We start from the raw sequence: 24,068 nt of genomic DNA, 5'->3' as shown, positions 1-24,068 counted from the left end.
AACGGGTTTTTCACCATGTACCCCTGATTTTTTTTTGTTTATTTACCATATACCCATGAAATTTTTAAAAAATTATCATATACTCTCGAATTTTCACAAAAATACTAATAATTGTTAACTTTGTTAATTATTAGGGTTAATTATGACCTGAAACCACCATAAATACATTTTCCTACCTCCGAAATCACCCACGTTTCTTTTTTCCACCCCCAAACCACCCCAGTTTTTTTTTCTTATCCTTAAAATCGATCATACGAATATAATTTTGGAGATTTGGAGTGGTTTTAGGGATTGGACAAAGGAGATGACTGGTTTTGGGGTTGGAGGAAAAGATCTAAAGTGGTGTCGAAGTATAATTAATCAAATTCCACCCATCTTGTTGTTATTAGGGGTATATGATGAATTTTTTTAATAACTCGGGGGTAAATGACGAATTTGAAAATTTTCATGAGTATTTGGTGAATAAACAAAAAACTCATAAATATACAGTGAAAAAACCGTAATAAAAAATTCGGAGCAAGATTTATTGGAAACCATATGTAAAAAGTTTGGATAAAATATTTATAATCGAAAGTAGGACCCACACGGTTATGTAAAAATGGTGTTATGCATGGGCACAGCATTAGTGAGACAGTTAAAATGGAAGTGGTGGTCAAAGAAAAAAAGCCGTTAATATGATCCATTTGGATTTCGGATGTACTCAGTCGTAGTACGTAGTAACAATATCATATTATTATTTATTATTGGACCTACCCCCTCCCTCATATCATGTCTCATCTATGTCCTACCATTGGCATTTGCTATCTTTTTACGCGTTTCGGTGCTATGTCCTTTCTCAATTTGCATCTTACTTAGATTCTTAACCAATGCAAATTATTCAAATATGTTTGTAGCATATTGTAACAATATTTCACTTGTTTGTGGGTGTGTCACATATTCAAGACTATTGGAGTATGTTTGCTTCGTATTTTGCTCGTAAATTATATGTATATATATGAGAAAATAATTAAGCAAAAAATGGTTGAATGTATTATTTGTAAGTTAAGACTATCAGTCTCATTACGTAATTACTAGTTGAAGAAAATTAATTGATCATTATCTTTTAGTTTTTGAATTTACAAAGTTAACTTGTAAATCCAGTAGCTTTAAATTTAAACAAATCTGATTTAAACAATTTTGATGTCGCATAAGCAAGTGATATAAACAAATTTGATTTAATTTCTTATAGATATCTTTTAAAATTTTAGAGATATGTTGTCATTACTCATTAGTACAATGGTGCAAACATCAAGCGGTTTAAGACATTAATTAATTTATTTATTTATTTATTTTTTTAATTATTACTAGCTGCTCAAAAAAAAAAAAAAAAAGAAGTTGGGGCCCACTCACTCCTATGGCCCTATTGAAATTGCAATATATATTTTTTTTTTATTTTTTTTATTTTTGTTTATCCAACTATATTAATTAATTGATTAATCAAGATTGTGAATAGTTATAGCTTCATTATTACATGTTCTTGAATCCCATTACAAATATTACATTGTTTCTCTCAAAAAATTAAATATTTGATACTTTTTCCCATCATTTCAAGCATATAGAAACCTTGACTTTTATATGTTTAACCAAAGTCAAAACTAAACAATAACTTGTCTACAATGTAGTGCTATCAAATATAGGTGCAGGTATAATTTTGCACTTTAAAGCTTTTTTTTTTTTTTTTTTTGAATATTTTAAAATTTTAGCTATTTATAATCTATCAATTTATTAAAAACTATTCTTAACAAAGAAATCTATGTGCCATTAAGTTTATACATTAAAGTTTTAACAACCAAACCATTTATTAGTTGATGTTATCATCTTAATGTGAATTAAAACATTCAGGAGATATATTAGCTCGAGGCATTACTCGGGCCTAAAATCAATTTTTCTTGAATACAGCTTCGTTTATCCCAATTTAGCGTATCTCTCATTCTTATCAAAGTACATAGTTTTAAGTGGAGTCTTGGGGTGTAGTTATCGACTATTATACTAATTAACATGTTGCTAAGATGAGAAATAGTGAACATTATTTTTTACTTAATAAAAGATAGAATGATACCCTAATTTTATTTTAGTGCTGGGAATAAAGAAGTATTAATTAGAATATTGTGAGTCCTTGCCAAAGACAAACAAATTGAGACAAACGATAAAAGAAAATGGTACACTAAATTGGGATATAGGGAGTATGAAATTAACCTTTTGGATGATTTGGTCCTCTGAAATGGTATTAGAGTCAACATATCAATAAGTTCATGGGCTCAAATTGTCGATGTCACCAGACTTACACCTCTCACATTCCTTACTTTTGAATAAACAAGCCTACACTGATCTATATTTAATATGAAGTGATTTTTAATTCCCTAATAAACTCCGTTCATTTGCACAATATATTACTCCATTATCATTCAATCTATAAAAACATTAAAATTCAATGGAAAGACATGAGCCCACCATGTGTCATTATGACTAGGCAGATGGTGTGATGTCATGTCATTTCTTGAGTAATTCTTATAACCCCCAATTTAAGAGGATGTTTAAGGTGATTTATCACCACCATTATTCTCTTGATAAGTAACTCTCATAACCCCCCGTTAAGAGGATGTTTAAGGTGACCTTGATGCTTGGGATTCTTCTGATATATTCTTGTATGTATGTTTCCCTATAAACAGAAGAAGCCTTTTTTTTCTTTTCCTGATTTTTACACTTGAAAAATACATCAAGCACAATACTCTAAACACATTCTCTATTGGCCATAAGTTACTTGACTCAAACCTTCCACCCAAGAGTGTCTTTATGTGGAAGTGGTGTGTTAATCTTAGGGTTCGTGCCGGCAAATACAATTGAGCATCTTGGTTGCCCCAGAAAATTTATTTTCAAGTCAGTGATTTGCATTACAACATACCGACATTGTTCCATTATTTGTTAGATTTATTTTTTTTGATCTTACACATAAATAGGTTTATACTGTTTGTACTAGACTACTTCTTTATTTACAAGAAATGTAACTAATTTAATTTATATTTGTATTTTATCACATAATTTTTATTATAAAACCTCATTAATAATATAAATATAATGACACGGGGAATTGCCAGGGCCAAAAACTAGTTTAATCACCTAAAACCCTTTAGTAATCAAATCATACAATTAATAATATAACAATGTACTAGTACTATGTATATGAACCTTAGCTTCAATAATTTAAAGGAAGAAAAAGTAGAAAAATACAAGTAATTAGTACATGTACGGGCCAGCTAGGTATTTGTTATCTTAATTAATTAAGCAGTGGTAGAAATGACTTTAGTAGAGGAGTCTAAGAGGGCAAAGCAAAGGACATGCTTTATATAGAAAAAAAGCTTAGCGTAGATAAGAGGCCTTTAATCATTTAGTCGGTTGACCAACTTCTATATTAGTATTGAATAATAAAAATTTCCATGGAAATTGAGAGCTTGAGACACACATGCAATGTTCGATTCATTACTCACCTGAATGAATGATATATACACCCATTTAACAATATCATATCTTGATGCACACCAATATAAATGATACTCGATCTTCTATTCTATGTGTTTTCCAACTTGTTTTATTGGTAAGATGCAGATTTGCAAGTATCTAATCTAGCTATCTCATGAGCTAGCTAAAGGCCGAGCGAGGGAAAAATCCTGCTTAGGTGAAAGATCTTGACCAAACTTTAACCCTTATGATTTTTAGTCCACTACTTGCTGGTTAGACATGCACTTAGGAATAGGGGGGGGGGGGAGGTGGAGAAAGGTAAGTCAGCCCAAGCACTCTCACTTATCAAGATTTCAACTGAACTTATAGAATTTAAGGTAATAAGTCTTATCAAGCGAGTCAAGCCTTACTTGATTTTGACAGTATAACATGCGTCAAGTCAATGTGTTTGTTAGGTGATGTGAATAATTAATCAATGTATAAATTTAGAAGAAATGTACTTTTAAGTACATGCTCATAGTAATAATAAATTTCTCCAACGCTAGATAAATAATTTCGACCAATTCAAATATAACACATTAGGTATTTGGTTATTATTGACGTAAGACTTTGTATACATTTTAGTTGCATTAGTATATATTGACGTAATACTTAGCATATTATATACTTGATGAATACTTGAGGAGTTGAGGATAAGTTGTATTAATATATAATTTTCCGTACTAACGTATAATAATAAGCAAAGAACTCGATCAATTATTTAATACATGCATTATGCTTATAAAGTTATAATGTGCAATGTTAATGAAGCAACATCTAAGGGTATCATGACTTATGAAAGAAACAAGATACATTTAAATTAAAAAAAAAAAAAAAAAAAAAAAAAAAAAAAAAAAAAAAAAAAAAAAAAAAAAAAAACTCATCACTTTGATGGTTCATTACAACATGGAAATTTACATTTTCTTGTTCTATATAATGATGAAGAAACCCTTAGAACCTGCATAATGTATATAAAGCGTAGCTAGTAAAATAAAGACTAATTAATAGCTTGGATGTCTAGCAATATTTTCTTTTCATTCGAAATTTACTCTGCTGAAATCATCAAAATTTATGAATCTAATATCAAAACTTTTTTTTTTTTTTTAAAGCAAGCAAGTCTTGACTCGATCACTTAATAAGACTCTTACCATATATATATATATATATATATATATATATATATATATATATATATATATATATATATATATATATATATATATATATATATATATATATATATATATTATAACTCTCGTTATTTTGGATTCGAATTTTACAAAGTGAGTTGAGAGTGATTAGCTTGGAGATGAGTCCCGGCCCTTTTAATATAATGATAAAATAAACTTGGTGTAGTTGGTGAGAATTCACCTTGAGATCACAAGTAAAAAATTATAAACATAAGAAAACTTATTTGAGTTAATTATTTGAAAAAATTGAAAAAAATAAGTTTATGTTTGTCAATTATGTTCAAAATAATTCAACTTTTGTGTAATCTCGAAATATGCCCACCTCCCCACTCCATTTGCTTAGAATAGTCTCATTTATCTACAACTAATATACTATGTTAATTTTTCTGTAATTTGTAAATCACACAAGTTAGAAATAACTCACATATTAGCTCTCTTCTCTTATATATGTATAAAACGACAATTAGTTACAATTGTTACAATTTTAATGAAACGAAGTATATGATGAACTCTCATCTTACTACATTAGGATAATATAATGAATAAATTGGATTTTGAGGATATAGTAGAGTGAAAGGGTTGATGCATTGCTTTTGAAAAATGACTAATTATACAATAATATCCTGTTCCAATGGAAACCAGCTAACCATGCCACAGCCTGAGAAGTGAGAAGAATGTGAAGTCAAGCCATAATAGCTAAAAACGGTCTAAACCAGAATAACTGAACCTCTTTACTTTCACACGGCCAAACTGCACGTGCATGCCACTGCGTCTGCGGCGCCCTTTTTTTTTTTTTTTTTTATTAACTAACTACTCATCTATTTCACACTTCACTAACGGCTACTACAGTCTACACACTCACTTGTTGTGTTCAGTCCTGTTCTGATTAGCTACAATAATTACGACCCGGTTCTTTTCAACTTATTTGGACTGTTACAAATGGAACTAAATTAAACTAAACTAAAATACAAAGACACTAATTGGTAATTAGTTGGTAGTGATAGATACAGTTTATTGTATTAGTTGATTTGACTAGCTGGTTATATTAATTAGCTGGTTTGACTAGCTGGTTATAATTAGCTAATTGTGTAAAAGTATTTGGTAAAAAACTGTTAAATGTTAGCTGTTTTAGTATATTTAAAAGCCATAAAAACTAATTATTCAATAAGCTAATTTTAAAAAACTCTTATAATGAATTTTTTTTAAAAGAGTTTTTTGAGCGCTCTTTTAATAACCTATTTATCAAACACCCAAATTAGCTTTTTTGATTGGTTAAACCTTTAATTGGGTAAAATAAGGTAAAAGCTCTTTACCAAACAAGGCCAAAATATAATACAAGATTTTAAATAAAGGTGAACTAAAGTGAATTAAACTGAATCGAATTTAATTGAACTCACAAACTTCAAAACAACAGATTACTGTAAGTAGTAAATGAGACTACTCAATTGATTTTGTGGGTTATAAAAAGCTAATAGTAAATTTTATACTTTGTACAATTTATTTTAAAATAGAATTATTAGTGATATTCTAAGATGATTTTATAAGTATATGTAATTGTGAGGTGTAATACTATACTTCGTAAATAACTTCACATGTGTAATGTTAGTTTCTAATGGAGCATATATAAGAACATTCTCCATATATATAGTTGATTTCAGTAGGTCTGCAACGTCTCTTGTGAGTTGTGAGTTGTGAGTTGTGAGTTTGAGTTTGAGTTTGTGACAATTGGTGATGTTATTGCAAGGAAATTATAGGGCGAGCCACTCTTTTAATCTTGATAATTTGTCTTCCCTTGACTATTTTGTTGCTTTATCTATTGATATTCTTTTTGTTCCATACCAAGACTCTCATTTTATCAAACTAAAGAGGTCAAACTAAAGAGATGATTATGGTCCATTATATTTAAGTCATTTTCTCACTTATTTTTACATATAGTGAGTTTTTCCCTAGTCTATTATTAGAAATTACATTGAAAAGAGTATGACATGTTTAACAAAGACAATTTGATTAACCAAATTAACATTCACATCTCATAGATGTTGTAATACATAAAAATTACACCTTTAGGGTTTTAGATGGGATTATGGGAAGATGCATATTCTACAAACAAAGCTCATTTTCTCACATAATAAAAAGCAAGTTGCCACATCTTCAATTCATTCTAAGAAAATAGACTTGTAATAATTTATGTCGACATTAAAAGCTATTCCAAGAAAACTCAAGTCATTCTAATCTCACAATAAATTATTGTAAGTCCGTCTCATACTAGATGCTACCTGTGTTTATCAACATCTACCAAACTAATCAAAGAAGTATTTATAATCACATAAAAATGAATATAAATCCACAAAATTCAAGTCACTTCTTATAATACAATAATTAGTTCAAAAGTCATCCCGACCTCACAATAAATTATTGTAAATCTGTTTCATACAAGACGCAGAAATGGTAGATTGCTTACAGTCCTCACAGCGAAAGCTTAAGAGAATAGAAAAATGAATATGAATCCCCAAAAATCCCATAAGCAATAAAGTAAAAACATGGGATGAGATAGAGCATAATTAGTTTTAGTACAAAAGCTGTAGCAAATAGGAAAGTCGCATTTGTGTATTTGCATGCTTTTGGCTTTTGGTGTCTTTGTCCAACCATATGTCCCATGAATCCCTAAAAGCAATCTACCCAAATATACCAAAAGCAATTAAAGCACATAAATAGTGACTTCTTCTCTATTCCATATAAGGAGACAAATCACCCCACATTTATATCTTCATTCTATTCTATACTCTTAAACCACTTACAAAAAAAAAACAGAGTTTTTCTCTCTATTTTTCTGCTTCTAACTTCCTTCTAATCTAGGCTAATTCTAATCAATTGGGGGAAAAAAATGGAGCAATGCAGCCCTTTTGAGTGGGTTTACTATAATGAAGAAGAGGTAAAAAAAAAAATTCCATCTTTTTCTACTTGTTTTTCTTGTCAAATCAGCTAATTATGTGCATACTAGAGTGAATCCCATCATTTTTTTACTTGTCTAATCAGTTAATTAAGTACTTTTTTGCTGACAATTGATTTGTTCTGTTACTTGCTCGTCTATAAATGTTGTTCTTACTTTCACAACAATTAGAGACAGAGGGAGTAGTATTACGCATAGCTTACCATAGTTTTTTGACTTGAACTTTTTTTTTTTTTTTTTTTTTTTGCAGGGGATGATGGGTGAGATGAGACAGTACATATTGCAATCAAGAATGGAGTTAGAGGCAACAGTAATAGCTGCTCAGGAAGAAATTATGAAAAAAGAGGAGGAATTAATCCAGATGAAAGATATCTTAATGATGACAATTAAGGAAAGAGATGAAGCTCAATCTAAATCCCAGAAACTAATGCTGGAAAAGCTGCTGCTCCAACAGCAATTACAGCAGCAGCGACAGCGACAGCCGCAGCTGGAAAGCCTGCAGCAACAGCAACAGCAGCAGCAGTCTTCAGCAGCAGCTTCATTGTCTAATACTAACACAACAACTAACTGTTTTTCCACATCATCTTCTGAGTGTGAGGAGAGCAGCATAATCTCTTCTCCACAAGGAGGTGCTAACTCCCCTGCTGCCATACAACAACCAGCATTGCCACCACAAATAGCAGCAACATTAGCGAGCAATCGCCGCCCCTTACCAGAGAAAGGGAAGCTATTAAAGGCGGTAATGGAAGCCGGACCACTTTTACAAACACTCCTATTAGCCGGTCCGCTTCCACAATGGCAACACCCACCTCCTAGACTTGACTCCATTGAAATTCCACCAGTAACCATTACTACTTCTAATTCCCCTAGGAAAAGGGGGTTAGATAATTTTGATTGCTCAATGATTAATTCACCTAAGTACCAAAGGGTTGTTTAATTTTTAGTATTGACTTTACTAGTAATAGTAGTTAGACTAGTACAATATAGTGAGTTTGTCAAAGTTTGATGTTAGTTTTTAGTAACCAAAAAAAATCCATCCTTTTTTTATTTTTAACACTAATGAACATGTAAAGAAAGATTAGTGTTGAAATTGGATGGTAATTACCTTACCATCCTATCATTTAGTTGGGTTGGTTTAAGGGCTTGTAAAATATAGTTTGTCTTAGGAAAAATTAGGAAAAACATGTCTTAACTTCTCCCTTGAAAGGGAAAGAAAGGGAGAGAAAGAAAAATGATACAAAATATCATCAAAGTCTAACAACCACCTATTATTGTTGTGTGGTGGTAGTGACTTTCACTTTTTTTTTAATTTTTTTTGCTTAATTTTTTTTCCTAATTATGGTAATGTAATGTAATGTAATTTGCTTGATACTCCCATTCAAAGGAGATTTGGGAGGGTCCCATCTTGGATTTATGAACAAGACTTGGCTTTTGGCTTTTTTTTTCCTCTCTAATTTTAATTAATTAGTGTGTATTGTTTTTATGTATATGTCATTATGTTAAACACATAGTGATGTATATGATGATTTGGGAGTTGTAATGAAAAGAATCATCCAAAAAAAAAAAAAAAAAGATTTTTATAGATTATATACTAAGGTTGTTGCTTTATATTTTGGCTATTTGGTCTTTGCTTTTTTGTGCAATGAAATGATGCTTTTTTAAAGTTAAATCTCATAATAATGACTCTCTTTGTAAAAAACTGAGACTGATCTGACCAACATCAATGATGAATATGCCTTCCAACATCTTGGTGATCCCCTTTAGCTAGCCATGAAGCATAACTACTATTATGCTTCATGGTTGAGTGTCTGCCATTGAAGCTGCATCTAATTAGACCCGATTGCTCGGCCGGCTGCCCGCCCGCCCAGCCTTCTTATTATGGATGTAAGGGAATAATAAGCATGCTAAACATACCAATGATTTTACATGTTTACTCATGTCAAGTGTGCAAAATGCTAGATTCTCTTGTCTGGCTTAATAAATATGGGAGAATAATCTTAGTTTTCATGTCTTTTAAACTACAATTTGTATGCTACTATTCAATTATATTGTCTCCCTTGTTTTTAAGAGCTTGGATTAATTAGCATCTTCCCTTACAAGTTACAATTTGTCAACTCATGCACCCATCAAAATGTTTTTAACCTAACTTATAAATTACGTATCAAAGTGTTATCATAATATTTTTAAAATAAGGTTTTCTACAAAAAAAAAATAATAATAATAATTAAATAAATAAATAAAAACAAAATAAAAAATCTTAAAACTAAGGGAGGCTAGAGAACATCATTTTTTGCTACCACTAGTGTACTAAATGTTGAATTAACACATCGTAACTCTTGTTAGAAAATGATGATGGGAAATTCTCCACGTCTAATAGCTTGAGTCTTCAATGACTCTGACTCTAATTACGTCCGTTTTTGCTTAAATGATAAGTGAGAAATCTTCATTGATGAGTATTTACTAAACATGGCCTTGAATTCTCCATCCTTTTGTTTTTTTTTTTTTTTTTTTTTCCAAAAACACTTATCCCATTGCCCCTCTCTTTTCTTCTCCCTTCCCCTTCCCTTTCCAACTCCTTAACCCCACCTATTTTAGCTTTTCCTCACCATCCAACATCCACCACCACACACTTGGTGCTACTGAGTGTTGCCACCATCACCAAAAACATAATTCCTCATCCTCCTAAATCCGATCACCACATAGTTTTAGTAACCTAAAATTGAAGGGCTGGATGAAACTAGCTTGCACTTAGGTGTACGCCAATTTCGTACGCCCTCTAATTATCAATAGTTGTGCTATTTTATGAGACATGATGTCTATGTCTGCAGTTTCAGTGGAAATAAAAGGCATGATAGCGAAAAAGAACCACAGTAGAAAGTGACAAATGTGTCGTTTAAATTAAGTTTCATTCAAAACTAAATGAAATTGAGTATAATGTTCAACTTGTAGCATCACTACCACCAAAGTATAATTTTTGTATATAATTAAATAAATTGACTCAACTTCACTTAATATTGTATAGTATCTTGGTAGATATGGATGCGTATAAATGTGGCCCTATAATCAACCACTAAAAATCTAGTAGCTTAGTGATCACCAAAAGCAAAGAAAAAAAAAAAAAAGAGGTTGTCAATGTCATACTCGCACACAAACCCCACGGATGTGAAATTTTTTCTAAATTAAACCAAACGTGTAATGGGGTAAATTGGCGCCAAATTCTCTTATTTCTTTATATTATGAAAAATGAAAAGATGACGTATGATGTCAAATAAATACTAATAATAATGTTTTATATAAAAAAATAATAATAATAATGATTATGAATGGAAAATCTTTTAATAGTTGAGTTGCTTTCGTTGAACGGTGTGGCACATAAGTTGCGGTGCACATGCAAAAGAGAAAATAAAAAAACAGTTCCACCTAAAACTTCAAAAAAATGACCCACAAAAACAAAGTGCAGGATTTTTTGACCCCTTTGGCTAGGACTAAGCTAATATAGGGCCTACATACAAGTGAACTAAAACTATGACAAGTTTAGCTAGGAGAGTGATTATGAAAGCTACCCATTTAACTAGTACTAGTCTTGTTCTCATCTTAGGACAATATCTTTGTAAAAATATTTCATAACCCACTTAAGGTTTGTTTTCTTAATGATGTTTTGTGCTTTAATGATGATTGTTCCTGCTTATTCATCTTGAGTACTATTCTCATTTGCTAACAGCAATTAGTGATGTGAGAGTAGTTTTTAAGACGCCGCGTTTTTTTTAAACAGATTGTAGTTATTCTAAGTGTGAAATTAGCTAATAATAAAACTGCAAAGTGAATATCAAGATATAGTAAAAACTCAAAAGCCAAGACCACAAATTATGTAAGTTAAACTTTTACCTTAAGTATTTGTACCGGCCAATTCAGTTCAGCTTTGTAGGTCAAACTCATTAGGACTTAGGAGTAAGAGGGAAAGATAAGGGAATCCTAACCTCCAAAGAGCCCCAAGTGGAATTTAATCCCATGAACAAATGAACTTTAAGTCATGGCATCAAATACTTTACCACTATCAAGCCTTGTTTGGTCCCCACGATTCAATTTAAAGTGGTTTTGTAGATAATACAAACTAATTATGGATGGGGATTGCCAATTCATAGTACAAAAGGGGGAGTTTCATTGCTTTCAATAAGCCTGTTTGATGGGCAATAATAATTACTCTCTACTCTGTAATACATGTAAAAGATCCATAATGTATAGTTGCTAGAAATCCTTTGCAATAAAGAAGTAAATTTTAAGCATAAGTTTTTTTCCCAATTTGACAGCAGAAGCCTAATTGCTAACATTATTATCGCCTACCAATGCAAACAAGTTTATTGTGTCATTAACTGAGATGGGAGGACAAGTTTTCATCTTTTCAGGAAACATAGCCTCTAAATATCTGAACCTTGTAGCTTAATTACAGTTTAAGGAGAAAAGGGTAATCTTTGCATGTTTTAAGGGTTTGATCCTTAAAAGGTAAAGGCGCATTAGACAAATAAATTATTAATCCTTTATGCAGATAGGTCAACTTTAGAGGCATATTATAGCATACTAAGGTGATTAATCTTCTAGCATAGTAAGAGCACTTACCTACCAAAGCTCATGCTGAAAGCTGTATCTAAGCAGATAAGAGCACCTCTCTGTTAGCATGGTTCTTCACCAAATCACCAATCTGATGTCCCGATGATGAGAAAAGTTGCACACAATCTGTTAGATTAGCATCCAATCTATGAAATTATTAAATCATAATGATCGTTCTATCGATAAACTTATATATAAGTGAGGAACATAACAGTGAGCTTCAAGCTATTCTCACTCGTGAATGTGAAAGCCGAGGTTGCAGTGTTCAAAGGAAACGCCTCAGGATTATTATTCGAGAGAACCAGAAGTTTCCACAGTTCTAACCTCCCTAGGATTAAGAATCTGGACAATATACAATGAGTATAAAAGCTGATAGGGTTGCAGATGACTTCACTAAGCATGAAGGATTACTGAATTCAACAAATAGAACTGCAGATTGAGATCATTACAGGGAAGAACGAAAGGCATGGAAAACAGAAGGGCTAAAGGTACTACTTCTTTCACTGGAAGTAAAATCTACGAAAATTGCCTCATCATATCTCAGTTTTCTTGTAAGAAGATTAAGAATTTTACCAGTAAACCTTACCCTTAGTCAATCTCCTTCAGTCCTCTACTGCTAAAATATATATTGTTATTGAGTTCAGCTGGATTTCTTACCTTGCCCAAATACACACACACATGCAGAAAAACTTAAGGGAGCTCCTCGCATAAAAAATTTTGATATCTATATTACATTAATTTTCCTAAAAAATAATTACAATTAATCACAATAAGGGCACATGATAAGAGTATTAAAGATGTCTAAAAAATTGTGGTGCTGCCTGACATTTTTAGGCAATCTGTATAAAGAGAAACAGGACAGTTTACACTATCCAGCCTACACAGTTTCCATTACAGAATGTACAGGTTCAAGATTACTACCAACTGGCGACTGCACTAACGGGTTTGTGGTATACAATAAAAAATGACAGCTGTCACAATGAAGATATATGCACAATTATAAGGGAACTAGGGAAGTTCCCGTGTCGATGGAATGCGTCATGTAATTCTCTTCATGGATTCCATTGTAACTCAACACTGCCTTAGAAGTGAGAATGAAATGGTGATGGAAATTTATGAAGCGAAAATATTTGGAGGTGGGCAAGCATTACATTTGACATTGACATGTGGCTTTCTTTCCAAAATCATACTTATATAATATATCATTACCTCCAAATAACTACCGGCTACTGGCCTACCATTTTACCAAACAGGCTGTAAAAGTCCCACAATTCCAAGGTCAATAAGAGCAGGAATCTTTGCCATTGTGACTACCAGAACCATACTTACATAGTTATATCAGATAAGTAGCCAACTGATGTATGCCGGGAATTTTCCAACCTCAGGCAACACCTTAAATGGCCTGGTTTTCTTGGGACTCTTTTCCTGCCTACCTTTTTCCAGAACTACCCATGAGGAAGCATCACTCATTCTTCAACTTCAGTGTTGAAAATAAAACTTGGAAAACATGTGGTTACATCCCTGAAAATATCACAAAGATGTAAATTTAAATATCAAGTGCATATTAAGAAGCCATTACACCAACTTCCCCTCTCCCCTTTCAAAAAGTATAAATAAATGAAATCCTAAGGATGATAACTTTGATATAATTACATCATTATTACTGCTAAAGAGCATTCAAAAACCATGTTATACAATAGCTGACAGAGCCATAAGTACAAGTGCACAACAAAAGAACTACTTTCTAAAAGCAACAAAAAGAAATTGTGTTGCTCAAAATTACACAGATCAATATAAGTGGTCATCACAAAATCTAATTTGGGTTCCTTATGATAAATTAGTTGTTATACCCTGTATCAGCCACAGAATGTTGACAATATCGACCATCAAATTCAGTAGGATCTAATGTTCTACATGAAACAAATAACTTGATATTAACATTACATTGAGAATAAATTAGTCAATTATCAGATTTAAGATGAAGCCAACAGTTATCATACGTGATGTTATCTTCAGGATGATAAACCCAAAGACAAAGACAGTTTATTATAAAATTCTGTATCACAACCTCAAAATGTTAAAATATCGACCATCAAATTGAGTAAGATCTTATATTCTACATTGTAAACATTGTCTACAGAATAAATCCATTTGATAATAACATTACACCAAGAATTAATTAGTCAATTATCAGATTTAAATTGGAGCCAATAGTTATCATAGGCGATGTTATCTTCAGGATGATAAACCCATAGGCAATGATAGGTTCTAAACTAAAAAAAATAGTCCAAAAGAATGGAAGACAGTCCCAGGAAGAGGTAAAAGTGAAGTGGCATACATGAGATAAGGAAGAGTCATGTTCCTCAAGAGGCTAGGATTACGAAGAACATAAGTCTTCCACTCTTCCTTGCAAATTTTACCATCTCTGTCAGCATCAGCCTCAGCAAAAGTCTGAATCACAATAATTTTTACAGAATAATCAGAGTTTGTTCAAATAATATGTAGCTAGAAAAGAAAAAATACATAAACTTACAGGATGCTCCCAAGTAGATTGAGAGCATCAAAGCTCAAAACTCAGATACTTTTAGATATGCGAGTTACAGAAGCAAAAGAAAGCACAAAAAGATTTACTTCTAAACAGAGTTACCTTGTCAATGATAGACTCTAAAAGATCATCTGATAAATCCAATCCTGATTCTGATAAAATGGCTATCACCATTTGCTTAACCTGAAAGCAGACATGTCTAAGAATTTGCAATTGAAATTGTTAATTGCGACATACATACAGAATAACACTTACTTCCTCACGTTCAATAAACCCAGTTTGTCTCAGATCATACAGTCTAAACGCAACTGGAACACATATACAGATATTAGACTAGGAGATGAGGTACAGGGTTAAAATTTAAAAAAATAAAATACAATAAATCGTATCTCAGAAGCTGAAACAGGAGGATAGGCCAGAAATGTACAGCTAATTTTATCTTCAATAGGTGCATGGGGATGAAATACATTCAATGCATGAATAAATTCCTCAAACTCAATGACACCATTCTTCTTTTCATCAAAGAGGTCAAAAACCTGAAAAACCAATGAGGTGATTGATCAGAACTTGATTGCTATACATGACTTCTGCAGATCAGATTGCACCAAAAGGGCCACACCTCCCCTCCCCATTTAGCCTTTAATAATATTTAAGTTCTTCTGGTTTAGTTCTTTTTCAGTCCAATCATAACGTTTAAATTACCTTTATAGTGAAATATTTTGATTTAGCTGGCATTTCTAAAAGGTGGGAAAGCCTGGTTCCTAATCTCAAATCAACTACTATTCTATTTTCAAAGATGAAAAGAAGTTTCAGACGACAATGTCACTTAGTCACATACAGCAAAACTTTACTAAATTTACTGGTAAGTCTGTAGGGAGCCATACTTGGGACACAAAATCAAACCCACATTGCAACTCCTCCAAACCAGAGTAAGTGAACTATATGCAATGAACCCACACCCTCCCCCAATCACCCTAACGTACAGCAGGAGACAAAAGCAGCAGCAAGGACAGGGAAAGGCTCTAGACACAACTCCACTAAAAGTGCAAGTAATGGCTCACTGAAGTTGCAGGCAGTTTGGCTTATTAGTTCTTTACTGTGGTAATTTAGCATGAAGACAAGAAGTAGTAAGTGTAACAATTAAGGCCCTAGGCCACCTTTCTAGTATTTGGTAGTAGTATAAATAGAGTAAGCCTAAGTAGAGAAGGGTATCCAGAAAACTGTATTGAGAAACTTGGAGAGTAATGGCCTAAAGCCATTGTCACTTACGCAAGCTTTAAGCTTTATCAATCCAACCTTCCGACTATTTATTTTCATGTGTGAGACGCTAGTCCGTTGCACTATATCTTTATGAAAAACAAGCAACCACATCCTATGAATGATTACTCAGTAGTCAGTACACGAAGAAGCAATTCCTTAGCCAGAGAACTATCTTGAATGTAACATGATAAAAATCAGAGCTTAGTATTGCTAACAGATGCTAACATTTTACACTCATGATTCAAGGCATTTTATTAGAAGCTCATAGCTCTTTTGCCAAGGCATAATTAACATAAATTGCAGTCAATAAGAAGCTTAATCCAATTATGAATGTGTACATGAGAGAAAAATGCATTACCCGGTCTACAAAAAGATTTTTGCCAATTTGGCTTCTGAAAAGTGCTAGTTGAAGTTCCTCCTACATATCAATCAATAAACCAATCAGGAGTACGGCAGAAAAGATAACATTAAGTTTATGTACTGTTTGCAAACAAATATGAAACGGAATTCAGATACAACTTCTAAAACATTTACAAAACAAAATGCTTCGACTAAAGGCACCAAAGTAACCAATGTCAATCTGAACAAGGATTTTGTCACAGCAAGGAAAAGAACCCCAGTAAATGAAAAGAGAAACTTTACAAACTGAGAGGCAGATCTATTGAGAGCAAAGTCAACGAAAAAATAAAAACACTAAGTGAAAAATTTTGCAATTAAGTGTTTATTTTTACCTTTGTTTGTGTGTGTGTGTGTGTGTGTGTGTGTAAGTGTGTGAGGGTGGAGAGCCTCCGAACATAACTACATCCGCACCTTGTTCTCATTAAAAGGACAACAGTCACAAGCTTTTAAGTCTTACAACATTAAGACAATGACATAAAGCCGTTTCCCAAATGTATTGCTCTATCCAACTGCCTTGAAACTATTCTGTCTGAAACAAACTCAAAAGAAAAGTAAACAAAGTGTTGTCTCTAAATAGCTCATCTATGACTATGCTACTATAGTTGTTGGCACTTATAATGCCATGAAAGGATAAAGGAGGCAAGGATTTGGTACAGGCACACAGCCTATGAATGAGTAGCTTGATCTTTTGCCGAATAAACCATTAAAAAGGTTTGGGTTTCTAATCAATTGGATGATCTTCCTAGGACAGCAGACAGCTTCCCAATTTGATACAGCTCATGGGTATTTGTTTTAGATATAAAAAAGGGAAGGCCACAATTAAGCCTCTTTTGTTATAAACACATCATTGTTTACAGTTTATAATTAATGACTGACAATATGATATTTTGAGAAGGCAGCAAGGGACTGGAATAGTAAATGTATACTCCCTATCATTAGCCAGCTTGTAAATGTTCAAGTTACAAATTCTTTATTGTATATTTTTTATATCCCAAATGCTTAAAGAGAAAGTAACAAATCTTCTCTAGAGTCTGATTCACACGAGAGAGTATAAAAAAGATTCATAATATGGGATAGTCAGAGACTGCTGAATGCTTCATAGCACAATCTAAGTTCAGATTTTAGAGGGCTCACAACTAGAGTGAGATGAAGGTCAGTGAACCAGTTCAAGTCTGAACATATAGTAGATGAATTATTTTGGATGATATAACTTACCCTTAACCCATGCCTGGAATGATATAACTACCTTTAAGCCATGCCTGGAATGAGAAAAATTATCAAGAGGTGATAAGGTCTAAAACAAAGAGGTGATGGTACTAAAAGGAAATAGCAGCCATTGCAGAAGCAGAACTAATCCTCATCTAGTGGTAGTCTACTACCCAAAGAAAGGGATGGGTCATTCAAGGGTAACTTTTCATATTCTCTCCCTCCTCTCTGAGCACTCAATAGTCAATACTAACAATCACCACTCTTTCCACTCACTATAACCTCTTTATTTAACTTCTATAAACCACCTAATTGAATTCCCTCATTCCAAAGTCTGTATTTTCTTACAGTAGAAGTATAATTGGTATTATAACTGCTTAGATCCAAAATGCTTCTAGATATAGTGATCAACTTAATTGAACCTAGGTAAACTATGAATCTATAAAGGGTATTGCATACAGTGGGAAATCTATCATCAAAAAGAGAGATAACCAAGTGCAACCCACCCTTCCCTTCTCCCCTCCCCTCCCCTCCCCTCCCCAACACACACACACCACCCACCCTTCCCTTCCCCTTCTCCCCTCCGCACAGTCGCACACACACACACATGCGCGAACGCGCACACACACTTCTCCCCTCCGCACACACACGCACGCAGACACACACCCTTCTCCCCTCCGCCCACACACATGCACGCGCACGCGCCCACACACACACAGAGAGAGAGAGAGAGAGAGAGAGAGAGAGAGAGAGAAAGTACATAGATCAAGCTTTGCAACTTCCACACCCTCCACCAGCCCATAAACTCATTTACCGATCATCTCTACTGTCCCCAATCCCTCCAAACCTCCATCAATTTTCTCATATCACTAGAACCATATCCTCCACCTCTTTATCCAACTACTTAGCATTTTAACCAACCCTCCCCGGCTAACAGATGGCTCAAATTGACTGTCAAATGCTATGACCTAACAAAATATTGAGTGTGTTTTTACACATATACAAAGTTGAATGCATCAGGTATGGAGTTCTTAGCCAGCGTGGTAGCGAGTCTTTTGGTTAACTTGAGACATTCTAATGGCAACAAAAACTAATTGTTCCCAATATTTAGGCAAAATACTTACAATCAGCTGCCTAATTTTCGAGCAACATCTTGTTACGAATAGATTTTTTACATATACTATTGTTTACGTCTAGGATTTTCCTTAAATTGGTCCCGACTGTGTTGTACATTTTTAAGAAAATTATGATGGTATATAACATATGAGCACTATGTTTTGGACCTATGGATGCCAACTATTTAAGTTGGTCCCAATTTTTTTTTAGTCATTTACATCACTTCTCTTTGTGGCAATCTTTACACCCAAAAAAATGCCTTGGACATGACATAGGTGAGAAAATCTTTATCCAAAGCAATTTATGGCATTAGAGCCACCACATGGAACCTTTAACCTTTATTAACAATTATTATTGGCCTTGAGAGTAGCATAATCATCTCCTATATGATACTCAAGCATCCCTATCCTAAACATATATGAGTATCCAATCTTTCATGAACATAACAGATAATGAGATACACTACCATGTACATGTATCCAACCAGCCAACGAACATCTCACCTAAGCAATGAGTCAATGGGATAATGACAGTTTAAATTCTTTCTTATATTCATTTAGTATTTTCCTCAAATTGTTTTTAGGTGAGTGTACAACTGAACACCCTTTAGGAAACTATTCTGCTAAAACACTCTATACACACATCATTGAAATGAAAACAATAAGCAGATTCTTTTCCTGATCATTTTACTCCCTCTTCCCACTTTTATCCCTCCTGACAGTCCTGAGTCCTTACCCTACCACATAGTCCACATCATACTACATACTCCCTTTGTCCCTAATTGTTTTCCCTATACTCGTATATTGCTTGTTTAAATTTTGGCTGAAGAAAATTGATGAGAGAAAAAAGTGGTAAGACCTAAAGGAATTGTGTGAGAGTAAAATTGTGGTCGGCCATATATGGTATAGAGCAATCTTTAAGGGAAACCCTTTTACGGAAAATGGAGCAAACAAATAGAACAAAGGGAGTAATTCATAATAATAACAATGTCTCCACCCAATTTTTTTTTTTCCTACCCAAAAAGTAAAAAAGTATTCACTTTTAACTAATACTTCTCCACACCTTATTCTTACTTATTTTCGGTCTAATAAGTTTAGAATTTAAGATAAAATAAGATATAATAATATAAAAAACACGGCTAATAAGGTTATAAAATAAGGTAAAGGTTAATGAGTTCTAATAAGCTCATTAGGCCTTGTTTAGTTCATCTTATTTTTACTTATTTCAGAAAAAATAAGTTCAGATCAGATCATCGTTTTATATGCAGTTTTTTATCGCTAAATATCTTTAATTTCGTAATGAAAAAAATTCTGAAAATCACATATTAATAAAATAGACATTATTACGAATTTAACAAGACCCCACTTGATACATTTTTTCCGTACAGATTATCGTATATGTTAGGTCAAAGTTTGGTCAAATCTGACATTCAGATCAGACCAGACCAGATAAGTTCAGATAAGCAAATATAAGATGAACTAAACAAGGCCTAATATGATAAGATAATACTTTTGAATTAGATAAGTGAAATTCTCGTACTTAGAACACTACCTTAATTCTTGCTAAAGTTTGTATGATGATAAAAATAAAAATAAAAACAGTATTTCAAGCACATTTTAAATCCTACATGCAATCCAACTTCAAAAGTTCACATAATGCCCAACTTGCAAAATAATACATAAACTAAACTACTTTTTCAGCGTCAAACATGTCAGCCACCTGATTACATGTGAGCCACTTGTACAATGAAACGCACAAGAACAATTTTCCAGATCCCAAAGAAACACGCAAGAACAACAAACGCCAGATATGTTGACCATAAATATATTTTATAAAATGTACAAAATAGAGTAATAAATTAATAAATAGTGTAATTAAGAATAAAATACCTTATGAATTAAGGCATCATCAATGATTGTACTACTCAATTTTTTGAATAACTCGAATAATGCCTCAATTTCATTCACCGTAACTGCATTAAACCTCAAAATCAAATTCGAAATCTAGATCAATCAAAAATTAAATTAACGAAAATTCATAGAATTCCGAAAACGTACAAAGAGATTCACGAGCAAGGCGAGCAAAATCGGTGTGATTTTGCTTAAATTTCTTCTTCTTTTGATCATCCAAATCATCCAATTCGAAGCAATGAGAAACAGCGTAAGCAAGCGTCTCAATGATTGCTATGAAAGGCAGTAAAACAGCGCACAATCTCTCTCCAATCGTCAATGAGCTCGAATACTGCAAAAACACAGCAATAAATCAAACAACTTAGCTGAATTTTCCAGAATAATAACAATAATGGAATAGAGATAACAGCAATTGAGCAAGTTAGGGTATTAATTACTGATGAATTATTGTTGGAAAGAGGCATTGTAAAATGGAGAAATTCATGAGATTTGAAGAGAGAGAAAAATTAGGAAGAAGATTTTTTTTTTCTTTGATGTTTTGATAATTTTCTCTCTCTTATATTATTGTAGTTTGTTGTTTGTTGAAGAAGAGGGAGGGAAGATGAAGAAACGTTAAAACTTTAAATGATGATTATTTATTGACTAAATAAAATAGTCTAGTTTTGGATAAGCAGAAGTATGGTGATTGGTGAGAAGTGGCGCAACGGCTAATAAGCCTCTAAGGGGAACTTTGAAGGAGAACCTCTTAATAAATTAATCATGAAATATGCTGTTAAATTGGTCGAATTACTGTATTAACATGTGTATAAAGTTTGATGTGTCAATTTATTTAATGACAGAGGGAGTATGAGTTTGATGAGATTACGTTTTTATTAGATTAAAATTTTATACTATATTTGTTAATCTAATTTGAGCTATTGGATTAGTTTTCTTGGAAGTGGAGTTAAGGGTAAGAGAACTTAATCCGGATAATTCCATAGTTGTTCCCCAACAAACAATCATGTAACAATTAAATAAAGAGATGGGGTTAAATTCATGTAAATACAAGATATTACAAAATATTCCCTCCATTTTTACCTGAGAATCTTAAATTTTGTGTGGAGCTTTTTAAGTGTATAGATTGTGGTTTCTTAGAGAGTTTAAAAATTATAGTAGAATGTAATATGAAAGAAATAATAAAAATATAACAATGGAGGTTTTATCGCTTAAAAACACAAAGATTGATGGAAATATATGTCATTTAACAAATGGAGGGGGTATATGTAATGGGGGGATTTTTCTGTATGGTTGGCCACACTATGTGGTCGGGGTTACTCGAGTTACTCACTTAGGAGTTACTCGACTTACTCCCAACCAAGTAATCCCTAACCGAGTAAAGGCCTATTCACATTTACTGAACTGAGCTGAACTAAACTAAACTGAACTGATTGGAGCTGAACTGAACTGAACTGAGCTGAAATAAATATTTTATGAGAGAAGGAAATTAGGAGGTGAATTGAACTGAATTGATTGGAGCTGAACTGAACTGAACTGAAATTAAGCTGAAGTGAACAGACCCTAATAACCCCTGACCGAACCCCTCAAGTAACCCCTGACGAGTAAATTGAGTAACCTTGGCCGCACACATGCCACATATAAAAATTTGCCATATATATTATTGTTATAAAATAAGCAATAAAATACGATGTAAATTAGTTGGTTAATCATTTATGCTCATAGTTAATTCAAATGAGAGTTGACTTTATGTTATACATACTCTTTTAATAAAGTGAAGTAAATGTAAATAAATTTTATTTTTAACATGTCTATCATTACATCCTAGTTCCTACTTGTATGAAGCAGAGCATAATTAACCATCCAACTTGAACTTGATTAAAGAAATCTATACTTATATTAGTTATATACTAAAGTAATTCCCGTAGTTATCCCCTAATTACATGTGTCATCACCTCATCATAAAAAATTTCCCCATCAAAAAATTTTGTTACATTTTTTTTTTTCCTAAAGAAGTTACTATATCTTAGATTATTAAGTTATCAAAAACTGTAAGAGGCTCCATCGACCATCATTTGCTCATTACTATAGAGTTAAGAAATACGAATTTAAAAAGAATCCCAAGTCATTCACATCACTAACGTGACCTTTACCTACTTAATGACTCGGATTCCTTCATTGAAATTATTTTTGCAATGAATATTTCTACAAACTTATTCTAGTTCATGATTTCCAATATTCATTGCAATAATAATGAATTATAAGTTTGACTAGTGCAATGAATATTTTTATCACAAACTTATACTTCATTGCAATAAATAATTATTGCAAGGATTGACTAGTGTTTTGTTGTACAAACAATTTCCTCGGATGAGCATAGTTACCAGAATCAGGATTCTACTTTGGATCGGTGAGTGAGGTAGAATTGAATCAGTAGAAACGAATTATAGAATTGTACGATTTTATAAAATTGATTTTACAAAATTGAAAAATTGGGCTTCAAAATGTAACTAATGACTACACACATAATTTTCAAGCAATGAGAATGATAATAATATAAATTGTTGATAACATAATCATACAAACATAAAATAGTTTTAGAAGTAATTCTGAACGCGCATTACTCAAACAGTACTACAAAGTCAGAATATTGGTACACATTCTTAATCATGTGAGTACGAGACAATTGTTGTTAACTTATGAAAAAAATAATAATAAAGTTGTTGACTCCTAAAACTATTCTCCCTAATAAAAGATCCCATGATAATAGTATATATACTAAGTGTCAAATTAGTTCATTTCAAACCAATAGCTAAAGAATGACAACTAAAACAAACTTATGTTATAAAAGTGTTTTTTATATGTCCAACGTTGAGTGCATAAGACTCGTGAATATATTCTTTTGCTCAAAAAATTTAAATGGTTAAATAAAATTTTAAAAGTTCTTTAAATTGATGTTTCATAAGCTTAATTATGATTTATATTGAATAAGATATTAGTCATTGACTAATGTAAGATTCAACTATGACACCCTTACATTCTTTAGGCTATAATAGGATTTCCAACGATATATTATAAACCCAATTACGACCGCAATCAAAAGTTATGGGTTTCAAAAATTCAGACTTTTTGCAGGAGTGGAATTGTGAGAGTAAGTATAGAATTGTGAATCGGTCGATTTCACCAATTCTACCTGATTTTGCCGCATAGCGATTCCACCGACGATTTATATCGTTTAGGTGGATTGAGATCGTAGAATCGTACGATATTATGATCTGAATCGCGATTTCAATAACATTGCGGATGAGGTTCATTTCTATTATGAGCCATGAGACTTATGTATTCAAGCTTTATATTCA

At 32.6% G+C, this 24,068-nt stretch overlaps 2 protein-coding genes across 2 annotated transcripts; one reads left to right on the top strand and one right to left on the bottom strand.

Annotated features, from left to right (window-relative positions):
- The first annotated feature begins 7,476 nt into the window (after positions 1-7,476).
- Positions 7,477-9,113, top strand: LOC145593038 (uncharacterized). The gene is made up of 2 exons (XM_081649548.1): positions 7,477-7,656; positions 7,925-9,113. Exons 1-2 carry the CDS (start codon positions 7,609-7,611, stop codon positions 8,609-8,611), a joined length of 735 nt encoding a protein of 244 aa, XP_081505674.1. The 5' UTR covers positions 7,477-7,608; the 3' UTR covers positions 8,612-9,113.
- A 4,337-nt stretch (positions 9,114-13,450) lies between these two features.
- Positions 13,451-21,310, bottom strand: LOC145593037 (calcineurin B-like protein 10). Its single transcript, XM_081649547.1, has 9 exons — positions 21,153-21,310; positions 20,863-21,046; positions 20,695-20,777; positions 16,443-16,502; positions 15,252-15,360; positions 15,080-15,132; positions 14,927-15,007; positions 14,618-14,730; positions 13,451-13,800 (listed from the first exon to the last, which is right to left on the bottom strand). The coding sequence occupies exons 1-9, from the start codon at positions 21,177-21,179 to the stop codon at positions 13,746-13,748; spliced, it is 765 nt and encodes a 254-aa protein (XP_081505673.1). The 5' UTR covers positions 21,180-21,310; the 3' UTR covers positions 13,451-13,745.
- Between the last annotated feature and the right edge of the window lie 2,758 nt (positions 21,311-24,068).

This window comes from Chenopodium album, chromosome 18 (assembly GCF_948465745.1).
Source record: "Chenopodium album chromosome 18, dcCheAlbu1.1, whole genome shotgun sequence".
Taxonomy (NCBI): domain Eukaryota; kingdom Viridiplantae; phylum Streptophyta; class Magnoliopsida; order Caryophyllales; family Amaranthaceae; genus Chenopodium; species Chenopodium album.
The sequence above is the reverse complement of the archived record's forward strand: the minus strand, read 5'-3'. Positions and strand labels throughout refer to the sequence as shown.